The 18,489-nt window shown below is 34.4% G+C and overlaps 3 protein-coding genes and 1 pseudogene across 3 annotated transcripts; 2 read left to right on the top strand and 2 right to left on the bottom strand.

Moving 5' to 3' along the window:
* Positions 1-883: 883 nt before the first annotated feature.
* On the bottom strand, positions 884-8,270 carry LOC146908844 (F-box/kelch-repeat protein At3g23880-like; annotated as a pseudogene).
* Positions 3,032-6,675, top strand: LOC146908845 (uncharacterized). The gene is made up of 2 exons (XM_085727481.1): positions 3,032-4,310; positions 5,879-6,675. Exon 1 carries the CDS (start codon positions 3,630-3,632, stop codon positions 4,248-4,250), a length of 621 nt encoding a protein of 206 aa, XP_085583607.1. The 5' UTR covers positions 3,032-3,629; the 3' UTR covers positions 4,251-4,310; positions 5,879-6,675.
* Positions 8,271-12,466: 4,196 nt separating the features above from the next.
* Positions 12,467-15,319, top strand: LOC146908846 (wall-associated receptor kinase-like 2). The gene is made up of 2 exons (XM_085727484.1): positions 12,467-13,446; positions 13,944-15,319. The coding sequence occupies exons 1-2, from the start codon at positions 12,546-12,548 to the stop codon at positions 15,122-15,124; spliced, it is 2,082 nt and encodes a 693-aa protein (XP_085583610.1). The 5' UTR covers positions 12,467-12,545; the 3' UTR covers positions 15,125-15,319.
* Positions 15,320-15,918: 599 nt separating this feature from the next.
* Positions 15,919-17,129, bottom strand: LOC146908847 (F-box protein At5g49610-like). The gene has a single exon (XM_085727486.1). The coding sequence runs from the start codon at positions 17,127-17,129 to the stop codon at positions 16,047-16,049; it is 1,083 nt and encodes a 360-aa protein (XP_085583612.1). The 3' UTR covers positions 15,919-16,046.
* Positions 17,130-18,489: the final 1,360 nt, after the last annotated feature.

Consider the following 18,489-nt stretch of genomic DNA (forward strand, 5'->3'; position numbering starts at 1 on the left):
TTTATTTTTTTAAAATTTGGTATCCGGCCTAATGACCGACTAATCCAAGAGACCAATCTCACCGTTCACTAGAGAGGCTCCATAGACTGGCCCAACACATAAATTGGCACGGGGAGCATTACCTTGAGAGAAGCACACTCTAAAGTCACAAGCCTACAACACTATAAGACCTTTTCCATTGGATTTCCTTGCAAATTAATATTAATCATTTGGAATTGTTAAGATTTAGATCAGATGTTGATAAAAACACTGTTTACAAAAAAAATTAATATAATCTTATTGGTGTTTATTTATACATTAAACTAAGGGTTTTACTAACCAGTGTCGTAAGGGCAATGGTTAAGGATTCCATTAATAGAAATTTTGTCTTGAAAATATAAGTCTTTACTTTTTTCTTAGCAATAATTACACCACTTTTTAATACAAACTTACTTATTTTAGTACTTTAACCAAAGCCCCAAGGGCAATGGTTAGCATTCCCTTAAACTAATACTAGTACAATAGTAAAGCATATACTAGTACTAAATTAAACATGACATCCAATTCGCATAACTTGTGTCAACTGTCAACTAATTTCTCCAGCTTAAAATTCGACTTCGTATCATACTTACAATGAAATAAATTTAGGATCCAAGTCTTCAAGCAAAAAACCAGTTAAAATTAAAGAAGGGAAGGAAATAAATTGCTAATGCTAACATAGCAATAACATTTAAAATACTGAGAGGATGAAGTTTATGTACCAACTCTACTCAAGCTTAACTATTCTGCCTACCACTTCTCAAGCTTCATGATACCAAGAGTTCATAATACAAGATAGATTTCAGCAAAATGGTAAATATGTATATTTCACAATCAAATTCTTCTTGTTTGAAATCACTAGTCATCTTAAGCTTGCTCAGTGCCATCAGGGAGTGAAAGCAGAGACTCTATATACACCGTTGTTTGGGATCTTTTGTAGTAAGAGTCGTGATAAGTGCTAAAAAGTGTTAATTTCATGTTATATTTTAAGCACTTTTTGTTACTTGTTCTGCAAGTTATTGTAGGAAAAGCCGAGAAATAAGCGTTAAATGCCTTATTACGCTTTATATATCTTACTCTATCCTTTTGTGCAGGAATTAGCCTCAAGACACTGATCAAAGACCAAAAATCATGAAAAAGTGCAAATTAGCAAAAGCTGGTTTTGAAGAATTCGCTATTAGCGTATTCCACGCTATTAGCGAAATTGGGCCAGAGAGGTACGCCATTAGCGTACCTGGAGCGAAGCAAAAACTGGATTTGAAGAAACACGCTATTAGCGTGAATTACGCTATTAACGTAAAAGCTCCAGAAGACTACGCTATTAGCGTACCAAGGGTGAAGAACAGGGTCAAGGACCAACGTGGCACACTGCAATTGGCCAGAACTTAGGCCGACCAACCACGCTAATAGCGTATATTTCGCTATTAGCGTAGGTGTAAAAACTTAGCCCTTTAAAATAGAAGTTTAGCCTCACTCAAGTGGCCCACTTGCTAGTTATGTAAGATATTTATGTAAGATATTATTTTAGATATTATGTTAGATATTATTTTTAGATATTTTGGGCTTGCTTTATTATATATATTAATAGTTCAAATTAGATAGTCTTAGAACTTAATTAGTTTTTCATAGCTTTTCTCTTAGTTTTCATTGTAATATCTTAGAGAGAAAATAGGGTAGATCATATGAAGTGAGAGTGATTTTGGAAGTTGGATCCTTATTCCTTTGTTGAGACATCACAAGTGTAATGGTTCCTTCCTTTTCAATCCATTAGCGCTGGACAGCGGTCGGGTTCGGCCGGAATTCGGTCCGAAAACTCCAATCCGAAAGCAACCGCGGGTGGTAAAACAGAAACCATTTCCGTCCATTAGGAGGCTCGGTTACGGCGGTTGACGGGTTGGTCGAAATGCGGTTTCGCCGGTTCGGTTGATACGGGTACGAAGGAACAAAGTAACAAGAAAGCTAAATTTCAAAGTCACACAAAAATTCTAAAATTTACCATTGATGAAGCATCAACCAGCGGCAATATTCATAAAAAATTACAAATGAAAAGAAACATCAAAACACTGAATTTCAACCTACACAACAAACTTTTGGTTAAAAAATAAACTTATACAACTTTTGTACTGTTAGATCTACTTGTGGTGGAAGATTATCTTCTTTGAATCACATGTTAAATCTTTGTAGATCCACAAACTTTAAGTAAGCAGATTTGATGAAAAAGTTGCATTTTTTTGGACGAAATAAAAAGAATGGTGCTCATAGATGATGGAGTTTGCAGAAGAATTGTGCTGAAGAATAAAAAGAGGATGGAGTTTGGAAGAGAGAGGGTTAATCTGGAAAGAGAAGTGTGAAAGGAAGGGAAAGGTAGTTGTTGGGATAGTGTAGTGGTACTGTGAAAAGAAAGAATCAAAGAAGTGATGAGAAAAATAAGCTAAGCATGTGATGTGTCAGTAATTTTCATTAGGATGGGACCACACATACAAAAGCAGTATTGGATTAATGGATTTATATATTCTAGGCAGTCTTGGTCGGTCGGCTATGGATTGTCGTGGGTATAATTTACCCAACCGCAACCGACCGTTAGTATCCATCTATGGCCGATTTTCTCAATCCGAATTACCCGAATAACCCGCACAGACCGACCCGCTTTCATGCGGGCCATTCGGATCGGACGGTTTGGGCGGTTTTGTGAAATCTTGTCCAGCCCTACAATCCATCCTTGCAAGGCTTCCATGATGATGTGTAGCTAAACACTCTTTGTTGGGATGAGAGGTACTTGATTCTTGCTAACATGTAATCTTTTGATCTTGCAAAATATGATTCTAGCAATTTATATTCAATATTGTTGTTATTCTTGTGTTAATGCTTTCAATGAGATTCAAGATGATTTGGACACAAACTCTTGAATCTAGAGCTAGAGTAGCAATATATCTTAGGTTATATCATTCTTGACAAGTTTGTTAATCTTGTGATAATCACCATAATCAAGAGTTAAATGCTTTCGGATACTTAATCAGGCTGGACACGGTCGATTAGGTTATTCGATCGACTTTGTTATCGTTTAAGGGATTTGGACACGAATGTTTAAACGATACCTTATAATTAATTATATCGCTTTGGACACGAAGGATAGTTTAGAATTGATTGTGATAATGTTGTTTATAAAGCTAGAATTCGTATGGATCATTAGTTTACGTGTGACGCTTGGTTAAGGAACGCTACTCCTAACAAGTTTCAATCCTTATTAATCTCATCTTTTACTTTTTGCATTTAGTTAACATAGTTGTAAATTCAAACAAACAATCACCCTTTTTACTTAGAATGATATTTGATGTTGAAATATCCGTGATGTCGCACTAATCCCTGTGGAGACGATACAAATACTTATCTTGTTTTTGATGCAAAATTACTTCATCAAAATGGCGCCGTTGCCGGGGATTGGTGTTTAGATATCATAGATAGTACGATTGATTTATCGTTTTAAGTATTCGTACATAATCCGTAAATATTTGTCTTTACTTTATAGTTATTTGTACTAACCCCTCTTTGATAAACAAAGAAAAGTTTCTTGTTAGTTATTTCCGTTTCAGGATCATCACCTAGACAAAATCATGGCTGATCATGGTTATAGCAACTTCTATACTCCACCCGAGTATGAACCATATCAACAGTATCAACAATATCCTTATGAAGAGGAACGAATGACCAATGTGGAAAATACTTTGAACATCTTCATGCAACAATCCATGATAAACATGCAAAATACCAACCAAAGATTGAGGAATTTATCAATTCAGTTGGAGATGATTCAAGCTCAAATCATGGATAACAAAGCCAACATTCAATCCACTCATGACGAAGAGATTGTTGGAGAAGGTGTTGTTGAACTTGAGGAAGATATAATGAAAGAAATAGAGACACCACTTGAAAAAGAACTTCCTCAAGAACGGTCAGATTCTGAAAAGGCTAAAACTGTTGATAATGGAGAAGTGATAGAGGTGGTAGAGAAAAAGGAACGGTTACTTGGCAAGGAAGACTTAATGGAAGAAAAGGGGAAGAAAGTGAGCAAGGTAGAAATAGACCGGGTCATTGATGAAATTTGCGCTTTGTTCAAATCAAAGTTAAGGAGGACATGGACTCCACATCATCTGTATCTAAAGTTCATGGAATTCCTCCCGAAAAGAAGGAATACAAAGGATGATGTATTGTCCGTCTCATTTTGGCCACCCTAACGAAAAAGGCGTCGAGCTAACGACGTTAAACAAGCGCTTGTTGGGAGGCAACCCAACTTGGTAAGTTCTCTTACTGTTAAAATAATGTGTTAGCAATTTTTAAGTACTTCATTTTGTTTTAATTTGAACATTGTGGAAGTTTCCTCTATATCGCTCTTGCTTAAATCTCAAATCTCAGATGATTGATAATGATTCATAGTTGTGATTAAAGCGCAAAGCCAAGGTACAAGTTTCCAGTTTTTCTAGGTTTTTACTCGAATATGGAACGAGTACTTTGTGTAAATTTCATTTCATTTAGTTCTTCGCAATAATGTGTTTGTTGTGAACCACTTAGTTCTAGCCTAAAAGTGAGGAAACCTCAAGTGTTTGTACATATGCAAGGAGATTGGTATTCATTGTTTAACTCAGTTGTTTTATGTTAAATCCAACAATTGTTTAAATTGTGTGAAGGCATGGATATGATCAAGGCACATTTTTGTTACTGAGTAAAACATACTTGACCACAAATAGCCTACCTTGTGAGAAGAGCGAGTATTTGCTAACCCACTTGAGCCAAATGAATCGGAGTCCTCAATTATGAATTGTCAATTCATAAGTACAATGCTTGATGAATTTGCCTTTAAACTTTTCAATATCCAGTTCATTTTTGACGCATTTTAAAACTCTGATATGTTTTTAATTGTTGAACCCTAAATTTTCATTGTTATTTGTCCTTTTGCCTTAGAGTAAGGGAACATTCAAATAGGGTGTATTTTGATTTAAGTTGGGGAGAGAAGGTAGATGTAAATCTTTTGTCAAGTATAATGGTGTAATTTTATCTTTGATCAAGACAACATGGTGTTGTAAATACAAAAAGAAAAAGAAAATGTGTACATGAAAAGAAAAAGAAAAAGAGAAAAAGAAAGTAAAAAAAAAAAATAATAGAATAAGTTGTCAAGATCAAAGTGCTTCATGTGTAAACACCAAGGGTTTGTAATGATTGGTAGGGAAGATTGTGGAATTTAATAGTTGATTCAAGGAATGTTCCTCTTTGTTAGGCTTTTTGATTTCAATTGCCCCACATATGACATTTCTTTTGTAGCCAAGCCAAGTTATAACCCTCAAAGACCTTTTGATCCATGTTTTTATGCCTTTTGAAATGATATTTGGATGGACACATAACTTGATTGGAATGTTAACTTGATTGCCGGATGTGTGTTCATAATCCTCATTCATTACTTTCATAGAAGTGTGTTAGGTGTGGTTCGTAAGTAAATATATTATTGTTTTGAAATATTTGACATGAACTTTGTACTTAGGACTCAACTCATGTTGGTAGTAGAATTTTAGATTAGTTGGAAACTTAGACTTGCCCGCGCATTCACTTTTAAATCATTCATCTGAAAATATTTTCAAAGCCTTTTGTACTTGTGTCTTGTTATTAACTTGTTTGATTTTCAATCTTTTGTTTGAGGACAAACAAAGAGTTAAGTTGGGGAGAGTTTGATAAGTGCTAAAAAGTGTTAATTTCATGTTATATTTTAAGCACTTTTTGTTACTTGTTCTGCAAGTTATTGTAGGAAAAGCCGAGAAATAAGCGTCAAATGCCTTATTACGCTTTATATATCTTACTCTATCCTTTTGTGCAGGAATTAGCCTCAAGACACTGATCAAAGACCAAAAATCATGAAAAAGTGCAAATTAGCAAAAGCTGGTTTTGAAGAATTCGCTATTAGCGTATTCCACGCTATTAGCGAAATTGGGCCAGAGAGGTACGCCATTAGCGTACCTGGAGCGAAGCAAAAACTGGATTTGAAGAAACACGCTATTAGCGTGAATTACGCTATTAACGTAAAAGCTCCAGAAGACTACGCTATTAGCGTACCAAGGGTGAAGAACAGGGTCAAGGACCAACGTGGCACACTGCAATTGGCCAGAACTTAGGCCGACCAACCACGCTAATAGCGTATATTTCGCTATTAGCGTAGGTGTAAAAACTTAGCCCTTTAAAATAGAAGTTTAGCCTCACTCAAGTGGCCCACTTGCTAGTTATGTAAGATATTTATGTAAGATATTATTTTAGATATTATGTTAGATATTATTTTTAGATATTTTGGGCTTGCTTTATTATATATATTAATAGTTCAAATTAGATAGTCTTAGAACTTAGTTAGTTTTCCATAGCTTTTCTCTTAGTTTTCATTGTAATATCTTAGAGAGAAAATAGGGTAGATCATATGAAGTGAGAGTGATTTTGGAAGTTGGATCCTTATTCCTTTGTTGAGACATCACAAGTGTAATGGTTCCTTCCTTTTCAATCCATCCTTGCAAGGCTTCCATGATGATGTGTAGCTAAACACTCTTTGTTGGGATGAGAGGTACTTGATTCTTGCTAACATGTAATCTTTTGATCTTGCAAAATATGATTCTAGCAATTTATATTCAATATTGTTGTTATTCTTGTGTTAATGCTTTCAATGAGATTCAAGATGATTTGGACACAAACTCTTGAATCTAGAGCTAGAGTAGCAATATATCTTAGGTTATATCATTCTTGACAAGTTTGTTAATCTTGTGATAATCACCATAATCAAGAGTTAAATGCTTTCGGATACTTAATCAGGCTGGACACGGTCGATTAGGTTATTCGATCGACTTTGTTATCGTTTAAGGGATTTGGACACGAATGTTTAAACGATACCTTATAATTAATTATATCGCTTTGGACACGAAGGATAGTTTAGAATTGATTGTGATAATGTTGTTTATAAAGCTAGAATTCGTATGGATCATTAGTTTACGTGTGACGCTTGGTTAAGGAACGCTACTCCTAACAAGTTTCAATCCTTATTAATCTCATCTTTTACTTTTTGCATTTAGTTAACATAGTTGTAAATTCAAACAAACAATCACCCTTTTTACTTAGAATGATATTTGATGTTGAAATATCCGTGATGTCGCACTAATCCCTGTGGAGACGATACAAATACTTATCTTGTTTTTGATGCAAAATTACTTCATCAAGTCGCCATAGGAGTGATACTCTAGCAGTTGTCCTTTGTTATTAAGCTTTGCTAATCCAGCACGAGCATCTGGTCCAACTATATCACCACAACTTGTAAAGCATATTTGGGGAAAAACCAGGGCGAAAAAGAGGAAATTCAAGAGCCATAGACCAAGACGAGTGAACTTTGTATTCTTGCATCACCCATATCTTAATTTTAAACCTCTCGATATTCCATACACTGATAAGTCCGCCAAATACCATCAAATCATAAACATAAATTCCATAAGAAAAGTCATTTGGAAGAGCTATCTCTGACAGTGTCTTTTCCTTTAAATCAAAGGCAATAATAACATCCATTTTCGTCTCGTAATTATAAACCAGCCAATGAATAGAATCATTCAAGAATGACCCGATACTGGGACCAACTTCAGAGTTTGGAGTCTTCCTATAAGGCAAATCAGAAGCAGCCTCAACTTGTTTCCAGTTATTAGCTCTCAATGAGAAAATGTCCAAGTCAATCGAGCTAGTTTCCCTCCTGTAATGTATTTGATGGACCCCAAAACTACCATGTAATCATCGCTTGACATGTTGTATCCGAAACCATAGAGCAACTTGACAGTATATTTAATGGAGTTGGACACAGGTGTTTGTTTGTGGACACCGGTGGATGGATTCCATATGTAGAAGTCACGGTAACGCAGCAAAAACAGAAACCCTCTACATGAGCCTCCAATTTCAAGACGACATCCAGGACGAAAAAAATCAAGGCTTAGTGAAACAAATGAAGAATCATTGTAAGGAGATGCATTAAAATCTGTTGATATGGGTTTTTTAGGATCACCAGAATTTATGGACAAAAGTTTATGTGTGGGTGAAGTGGCAAGTTGAAAATGTGAAGCTGCAAAATGGGGATCAGAGATTAGAGAGAGCCATGACTTACAGACGCACTTGCAACGTAGTACAGACTTCACCGGCAACCTTATCAGGATTTTGGTTATCAATTCCGCAGGAAGATGCACGCTCTTCATCGTCATCGTCATCAGTCATAAATTTCATGCAAAGACGTGGTAACTTATATAAACCCTAACTAGGGTTTTTTTAATTTTGTGAAAGAATGAAGGATGGGAGCAGCCAGACTTACTGTAACTAAGCCCAATAACAAATGGCTAATTGCACACCCCTTGAAATAGTCTCTTTTATCCAGCCCATGTTTCTTTTCTTCTTCTTCAAAGGCTGGAAAATATCCACTGTCGAAAAAAAAATCTATTTATCTATTTATAGGTGAGTAAAAAAAGGCGTTGAACAATTTGTTTGTCCATATCATTATGCATTATTACAGTACTATGAATCAAATAGAGAATTTATTGATAGGTGACCAAGTTGGTTAGGTATTTAGGAGTTAGTTAGATCAACTCACTCCTATAAATAACTCTCATGATATAATGAATCTATGAGTAGCAGATCTCACATGAATACTCTTATGTTTGCTTTCTTGATGATCAATATGATATTTATCCTTATGATTCAAGATTCTTAACTTGGTATTAAAGCGATACTCGAGGGATGAAGACGATGATGATGCTTCCGCTTTCCATTCAACATACGATGAAGATGAAGAATCAAACAGTGATGAAGTTCTTACGTCAGCTTCTGCACAAATTTTGGAATCTTCACCTTCAAGATCAATTAGTTTTTGGCAGTTTTGAATCTTCGATTCAAACCAATTTCTTGTGTTCTCGAAAACATCGTCGATGGCGACGAATCTGTGTTCACTATACACGAAGACGAGAAACTGAAATTTCTTGAACCTAAATTGAAGATTCACGATTCTGAGTTTGATGTCTCTAATATGTATGAAATGAGCAAAAATGAAACCCATTTTAAACTTAGAAGTTTATAACATAATTCAGACTAGCCCCAAATACTTTGCATTTCAGTTTCCGTGTGTGCGTCTTTTTTATTTTTATTTCATTGCGTATCATTGTTCTTTTACTTTTAGGATTGAAATATCCACTTTAATCCCTAAAAAAATTGAGATTCAACATGATCTCGGAGAAAAATAAAAACAAATTTTAATCCATGAGAAAATGAAATCGGGATAATATAGTCCATACATAAACTACCATGAGAAAGAGAAGAATTAAGTCTCTTACAAAAATAAATAAATAAAAAGATGATTTGATCCATATAACATAATATGTCCGTAAACAATTTAACCTTTTTCCCTAAAAAAAAAAAACATGATGACGACGATGATAAACATAATGAAGATTGAACGTGAATTTCAAAGCGTGTGTGATCACACTAAGCTTTAGGCTCGATTCGTTTCACAAGTTTATGTCAACCATATGCAAATGGTTGTATTGGAGAATCTCTTCCATCATACTTTGAAATCTTTGAGGTGACTTGAACATTCACACCAAGCTTATTGATCACTGATAATTTACAGAATAAAGTTCCCACAACTAATCTCGTGCACTTGAGAAAAAAAAAAATTATTTAGTAGGGTTAATTAAGTAAATGGTCCCTATAAATATTCAGAATTTTGTTTTTAGTCCCTACAAAATAAAATCACACTTTTTAGTCCTTATAAAATTTTCCATCAACATTTTTAGTCCCTATAAAATTTTTCATCAGCATTTTTAGTCCCTATAAAAATTTTCCATCAGCATTTTTAGTCCCTAAAATGCTTAAGGAAAATGTCACATGGACTAAAATGTGTGATTTTATTTTATAGGGACTAAAAACAAAACTGTGAATATTTATAGGGACTAAAAACTTAATTAACCCTATTTAGTATTATTTTTGAGAGAATGTTGACTCAAAAGAATGCTTTTTTTTTTTTTTGGTGTCTTTTTGTGAAGATAAACTTATGCTTTGGTGAAGAGACAAGATGCAATGGTTGACACAATGGTGAAAGAAAGCGCTCAATGGCATGTACCAGTGTCATGGGTTCAAATCCCATCGGACACAACTTTTCACCCATCGGACACAACTTTTCACGCGTTCACAATCTTTAGTTTAACATATGCATCCATTAGGCTACTAAATTAAATTGCATAACCATTGCAACTTTTCAGATATATATTTTGGAAATTCTCTCGCAAATAGACTAATTTTGTTTAATTTAATTAATAGACTTTATTTTAATTTTACAGACTCTTTGATCTTTATATTACAGTCTATTTTTCACGCGTTCACAATCTTTAGTTTAACATATGCATCCATTAGGCTACTAAATTAAATTGCATAACCATTGCAACTTTTCAGATATATATTTTGGAAATTCTCTCGCAAATAGACTAATTTTGTTTAATTTAATTAATAGACTTTATTTTAATTTTACAGACTCTTTGATCTTTATATTACAGTCTATTTTATTTGAAATCTATAAAGTGTTGTATTTTTTATTTACAGTGTTTTAAGTCTTACTTTTGATTTTCAATGTTTTATTGGAAACATATTTTCGCTGTTTTTTAAAATACACAGACGTCAATTCAAAAATTCAAACCAGATTGTTAGAATAAAAGAGTTATCCCATCAAAACTTGTTTCATATCTCATCTAGTGTTGGATCGAAGAAATATTGTGTGTTTGATTTTATGATAGAGAGAGTCAAAAGTGATTTTAGATACATGAAACTAATTATGACATGTTTAGTGATACATTTCAATTGTAATTGATTGGCTTCATAATTAATTTTAACTTAAAATAAAATTTGTAGCTTTTTGACTCCAAACATGATTTTTATATTTAAATTTATTGTTTAATTTTCTTTTAGGTGGATGCATTCAAACAAAATCACTCATATTCAACTCTTTTTGAATTTCCCTAAAAAAACTCATTTTGAATTAAAATTAATTTTACATGATCAATTCAAAATAAAGTTGTCACCGCAAAATTAATCATTCACTTTAATCTACTATGCAGCAGCCGTAAAGGATTTGAATGCATAACCCAAGAATCTTTGAAAAAATGAGTATAATCTTCTCTTAATAAATAAATAATAGCTAGATAATGACATAAGTGACAACAAACATAGAAATTCCGTTTAGAATACTTGCGTCACGTCAAGATAAATTAGAAAAAGATAAGCACGTGTTGTTATCCTCCTAGTTACAGCTCATAAAGGAACCTTAAACTTCAAATGTGGTATGGAGAAAAGTCATTATTTCAGAACTCACCAATAAGCTAGCGACAATTCATAACAAAAACGGAGGTCAAGTAATTGATCACATCTTATGATTTGGTATGCTGAATATTCAGCCAAAAAGAGTTACAAGAAAACTTTGCTACACAGTGTGTCACATTCTTTCTTGACTTGTAGATAAAAGTGACTTAGACTATGTGCAATGGTGCTGTTGAACCTGACATTAAACAAGCAAAAGCACTGCAATGGCATGTTGAAACTGTGTTGAATGAACTGCTGGACGAGAGAGAGGATTAACGGATTCAACACCAATTAATCTGCCACAGGATGCCACGTGGCGGCGTGCAATTGGCGTGCAAATAGGATGCTCGCCATTTCACATGGCATGCAAAAAAAAATTAAAAAAAAAAAAACAAATAGGATGCTCGCCATTTCACATGGCATGCAAAAAAAAAAAAAAAAACAAATATTATGCTCGCCATTTCACATGGCAAACAAAAAAAAATAGTAAAAAAAAAACAACAAATGGCGCCATTTGATATGTTAAACATGGAAAAAAAAAATTAAATACTTAAATATACATGCTCGCCAAATAAAATTACAAACACACACAAAAGTTTGGAATGTTTCGTGATTGAAGATGATTTGTATCGTACTAAATAAATTGCTTGTGTGTTGTGTGCTTTTTTTTTCTTGCATTTTAAGTTATTTGTGTGTTGCGTGCTTAGTTTGTTGTATTGCATTTTAAGTTAAGAAAATAAAAATAAATTATTTAAATAAATTTTGTTTTTACAAAAAAAAATGTTAAGTGTTTCTTTATTTTAATTTAATTATAATCGATAATTGTAATTTTATGTAATTATAAAAACAAAAATATAAAATTAAATAAGAATAAGAAATAAAAGGTGGTGGGGTAGAGTGTTGAATGAAAAAAAACCATTGGAGAGGTTAAAGTTGAATGAGTGTTGAATTAAGAGAGAGAAGATGATGTGGAGTGTTGGGAATTGAAAAAGTGGGTGTTGAAGGGTGTTTAATGTTGGTGACCATTGTAAATGGTCTTAGCTGATAAAAGTGACTTAGCTAACATGTTAAAGTTGACTAAGACAAATCATTATAATTGTCAATAAATAAAGGGTGATATAGAACATGGGGGTAATAATATGAATACATTGGATCTTAAACTACACCTCAAAATTGAAGTGCAACTCATCAAACTCATGAAGTTTCTTTATCTTTACATTCTCTCCACAATCCTTCTCTTGTGTATGTTACCTCACTCAATATACTGCCAACAATCATTGCTTAACACCACTGTCACTATTGGTTGCCCAGCAGACAACCCTTCAGCACCAAAAGGATACCTATGCAATAGTCCTCAAAAATCATGCAATTCATTCTTAAGTTTCAGGTCAAAATTTCCTTATTACAGCCCTGTAAGTATTGCTTACCTTCTTGGAAATGAAGCATCAACCATAGCTTCAATCAACAATATCTCAATAAATGAAACAATTCCTTCCAATAGAACAATCATTGTCCCTATCTCGTGCTCATGTTCTGGAAATATCTACCAACATAACACTACTTACACTTTCCAAAAAGCTGATACATTCTTTCGGGTGTTAAATGAAACTTACCAAAGCCTCACAACATGTCAGGCTTTGATGGATCAGAATCATTATGCTCCTGAAAACATTGTAATTGGAACTCAGATAACAGTTCCAATACTTTGTGCTTGTCCTACAACAAAACAGATGGCGAAAGGGATCACTTCCTTGCTGGTTTACACAGTCAACTATGGTGAAACTGTTAAGTCTATTGGAGAGGCTTATGGTGTTGATGAACAAAGCATACTAGAGGCAAATGAGTTGCAAGTGGCACCAAGTGAAAACAGAAGTGTGATTCTCTTTGCGTTGACACCAATATTAGTTCCTCTTAGAGGCAAGAGCTGCAAAGAGGATCCTGATAGTTTCTACTGTACTTGTCCTCATGGATGGCTTGCAGATGGAAGCTGTAATGAATCTCATGGTCAAAAGTTTCCTACCAAACTGGTTGCTGCATTAGGTAATAGTTGGACATACCCTTTTTTATTTCTAGTATTTGTAATTAATTGTAATCGAAATTTCTTAGTTCTTTATCACAACTAAGGGTATAGTTGAAAAATCATTAACTAGACATTGGATTTCTAAGGTATCAGTAGTTTTGAACCAAAACTAAAAACATAAAACTTCAATAGATATGAAATATAATAGATCAGAAAACAAATTGAGCAATGAATTCATGTGATTTTTTTGTTTCCTTTTTTGGCACCTAGAGAGAAATAGACTAAACATGTAATAGTAAACTAGCATCTCCCTCAAGACTCCAGCGAAGTTTTAGCTAAAGGATTAATCTAACAACCAAGAGTGGTTACTCTCGGTCATTGCATCAATTCAACGATTAAGACTTTGCTGGAGAGGCAGGAGGGGCTGCAAGTAAAAATGGAAATGTTTGTTACTAGTTCCGAGACAGTAGTCACTGCTTCCACCTAAATTTATAAAAATATCTTTATGTATTTGCAGGTGTTGGCATTGGTGCTGGCTTTCTGGTATTGTTTCTGCTGTGTTACAGATTATATCAATACATAAAGAAAAGGAGAGCGAGTATTCGTAAGGAAAAGTTATTCAGGCAAAACGGTGGTTACTTGTTACAAGAGAAGTTATCATCTTATGGAAATGGAGAAATGGCAAAGCTTTTTACAGCAGAGGAGCTCCAAAGAGCAACAGATGACTACAACCAAAGTAGGTTTCTTGGTCAAGGCGGCTACGGCACAGTGTACAAAGGAATGCTACCAGATGGAACCATAGTCGCAGTTAAAAAGTCAAAACACCTTGACAGAAACCAAATAGAAACTTTTGTCAACGAAGTAGTCATCTTATCTCAGATCAACCACAGGAACATTGTCAAACTTTTAGGTTGTTGTCTTGAGACAGAAACTCCATTACTTGTCTATGAATACATTCACAATGGAACACTTTCCCAGCATATCCATGGGAAAGACCGTGATTCATCCCTTTCATGGGAAAGTCGCCTTAGAATTGCATGTGAGGTTGCCGGAGCAGTGGCATATATGCATTTCTCAGCTTCTATTCCAATCTTCCATAGAGACATAAAACCAAGTAACATACTCCTAGACAATAACTATAGTGCCAAAGTGTCTGACTTTGGAACATCGAGATCAATTCCGTTAGATAAGACTCATTTAACCACAGCAGTAGGAGGTACTTTTGGGTACATGGATCCTGAATATTTTCAGTCAAGTCAATTTACAGATAAGAGTGACGTATATAGTTTCGGTGTGGTGCTTGTTGAGCTTATAACCGGCAGAAAGCCGATAACATTCAATGATGAAGACGAGGGTCAGAATATGACGGCACATTTCATTTCAGCGATGAAGGAAAACCAACTTTCTCAAATTTTAGATAACGCAGTGGTTAAGGAAGCTAGGGAAGATGACATTCTTACTATTGCAAATCTTGCAATGAGATGTTTGAGACTTAATGGTAAGAAAAGGCCAACAATGAAAGAGGTTTCAATGGAATTAGAAGCAGTAAGAAAGGTACAGAGTTCTGTACATATCAAAGATGATCAAGAATCACCAAGTGATGGACAATCACTTAGGCATACAACTAATGATACATTTCATGAGTCTACATCGGAAAGCTTTTCACCATCGTCGCAAATGGAGTCCACATACTTCTAAAACGCTAGATTGATACATATTATTGATTTATTATGCTTGTTCTACATTTTCAACCTATAGACCAAGGTGTATCCTGGAAATGGCTGAGGATACACATGACACATTTTTTTTTTTTAATTCCATATGTATATTATCAGTTTAAGTTTTGCTACATCATGACAAAAATTGACGTAAGCATGTTCTTTTGCCCCTCAATCTGCACGTAGTTACCGTAGTATACATTTCATGTTTTCTTTCCTCTCAAGTAATTTTTTTTTAAAATCCGGTATATCCGGCCTAATGACCAACTAATCTGGGAGACCAGTCTCATCGTTCACTAGAGGGCTGAACACATAAATTGGCACGGGGAGCATTACCTTGAGAGGAGCACACTCTAAAGTCACAAGCCTACAATATAAGACCTTCCCCATTGGATTTCCTCACAAATAAATATTAATCATTTGGGATTGTTAAGATTTAGATTAGATCTTGATAAAAACTCTGTTTACAAAGACTCTTATTGTTTATTTATACATTAAACTAATACTAGTACAATAGTAAAGCATATACTAGTACTAAATTAAACATGACATCCAATTTGCATAACTAGTGTCCATTGTCAACTAATTTCCCCAACTTAAAATTTGACTTTGTATCATACTTGCAATGCAATAAATTTAGGATCCAAGTCCTCAAGCAAAAAACTAGTTAAAAGACAGGACGGAAACAAATTGCTAATACTAACATAGCAATAACATATAAAATACTGACATAGTGATGAAGTAAGATAAAGAGGACAACTCTACTCTCAGTTTAACTATTCTGCCTACCACTTCTCATGCTTCATGATACCAAGAGTTCATAATACAAGATAAATATCAGTAAAATGGTAAATATGAATATTTCACTATCAAATTCTTCTAGTTTGTGATCTCTAGTCATCTTAAGCTTGCTCAGTGCCATCAGGGAGTGAAAGCAGAGACTCTATATACACCGTTGTTTGGGATCTTTTATAGTAAGAGTCGCCATAGGAGTGATACTCTAGAATTTGTCCTTTGTCATTAAGCTTCGCTAATCCAACAGCAGCATCTGGTCCAACTATATCACCACAACTTGTAAAGCATATTGGGGAAAAATTCAGAGCGGGAGAGAAAGAAAATTCAAAAGTCTTAGACCAAGATGAATGCACTTTGTATTCTTGCATCACCCATATCTTAATTTTAAACCTATTCACATACCATACACTGATAAGTCCGCCAAATACCATCAAATCATAATTTCTATGAGGAATATCACTATCAAAATAATCTGGAAGAGTTATCTCTGACATTGTCATTTCCTTTAAATCAATGGCAAAAATAAAATTATGATCCAGCCAATGAATAGAACCATTCAAGAACGACCCGACTATGGGACCAACTTCAGAGCTTGCAGTCTTCCTATAAAGCAAATCAGAAGCAACCTCAACTTGTTTCCACTTATTAGCTCTCAATGAGAAAATCTCCAACTCAATCGAGCTAGTTTTCCTCCAGTAATATTTGATGGACCCCAAAACTACAATGTAATCATCGCTTGACATGTCGTATCCAAAACCATAGAGCAACTTGATAGAATATTTATTGGAATTGGACACAGGTATTTGTCTGTGGACACCGGTGGATGGATTCCATATGTAGAAGTAACTGTAACACCGCAAAAACAGAAACCCTCTACATGAACCTCCAATTTCAAGACGATATCCGGGACGAAAAAAATCAAGGCTTAGTGAAACAAATGCAGAATCATTGTAAGGAGATGCATTAAAATCTATTGATAGGGGTTTTTTAGGATCATCAGAATTTATGGACAAAAGTTTATGTCTGGGTGAAGTGGTAAGTTGAAAATGCGAAGATGCAAAATGGGGATCAGAGATTAGAGAGAGCCATGACTTACAAACGCACTTGCAGCGTAGTACAGACTTCACCGGCAACCTTATCAGGATTTCGGTTATCAATTCCCCAGGAAGATGCACGTTCTTCATAGTCATCAGTCATCATAAATTTCGTGCAAAGACGTGGTAACTTATATAAACCCTAACTAGGGTTTGTTTAATGAGAATTGCTTTTCCGACAATGAAAGTTTCCTATTGACACAAGTAAAATACTAAAATGCCCCCAGCGGTTGTTAACAATGATCTGCAACCGGTAGTTAACTGCCGCTGGCACTTAGCGGTAGTTAACTACCGCTGGAAAGCTTTTCTGCACATGCCCACTTGTTTCAGCCACCAACTTCCATTTTTTAATTAATTAATAATAATTTATTACCATCATCCAACACATCTTCAGTATTGCACAGATGTTTTGAATTTGCTTCAACCATTCATGCAGCGCATGGTTTCGGTCTTTCTTATCTTCAGCATCAATTAGCAGGATGCTTTAATCTTCCAAGAAACAAAATCATTTCATCCAATTCTACACCTCTTGTAGTATAGACTTCACTGGCAACCTCATCACGATTTCGGTTATCAATTCTGCAGGGAGATTTGCGATCTTCCTCGCCATCGGTCATAAATTTCATGCAAAGACGTAGTAGCTTAGATAAACCCTACCTAGGGTTTGTTTAATTTTGTGAAAGAAGAAGAAAATTGCTTTTTTGACATCAAAAACTTCCCAATGACACAAGTAAAATACTTAAATGCCCCCAGCGGTTGTTAACAACTGTTGGTGTAAGCGGCGACAGTTAACAACCGCTGGCTCCAGCGGCAGTTAACTGCCGTTGTGTTCTGTATCTTAACTGAACGCAGAAACCTCCGGTTTCTCATTACATACATGCAAACCTTCGTACAAATATAACCAAAAATCACACAAACTTCAATTTGCTCAAAAATCATCCAAATTTCATCAATTAATTCACAAGTAAGTTCTTTCCTTCCTATTTATATGCAATGTAGTTTGTTTAGGGTGTTAGGTTTCATAATTTTGAGCAAAATGTTAGTTTTATGTAGTTTTAGGTTAGGTTAGAAAATTGAAAATTAAGCATGATTTAGATGCTTTGATGGATTGTTTATGATGTAATTGTTGTTTAGAGACAATGTAGGCACAATGTAGCTCTTTAGATGTTCAAATAACACCAATTATGCTCCTAATTTAGAATGCACATAAGGTGTTTGATAAAATGCATAAGTGAGGAAATCTTGCTTTTTTTGTGTAATTTTTTTTTCAAATATGTTCAATTTTATAAAGTATATATGTTATAATTATTATAATCTTGGATTTTTAAATTTTTTTGGCAAGTTTGAAGAATGACATAATGTGGTATGTTATATAAATGAAAAAGTTGTTGAATGATTCTAAGTGTGGATTTGTATGAATGCCTAAGTTTCATTTTTGATATGTTACATGTTAAAT

The sequence above is a fragment of the Medicago sativa genome, chromosome 7 (genome assembly GCF_051527215.1).
Source record: "Medicago sativa cultivar Bolivia chromosome 7, Bolivia_mono, whole genome shotgun sequence".
In the NCBI taxonomy this organism is placed as follows: domain Eukaryota; kingdom Viridiplantae; phylum Streptophyta; class Magnoliopsida; order Fabales; family Fabaceae; genus Medicago; species Medicago sativa.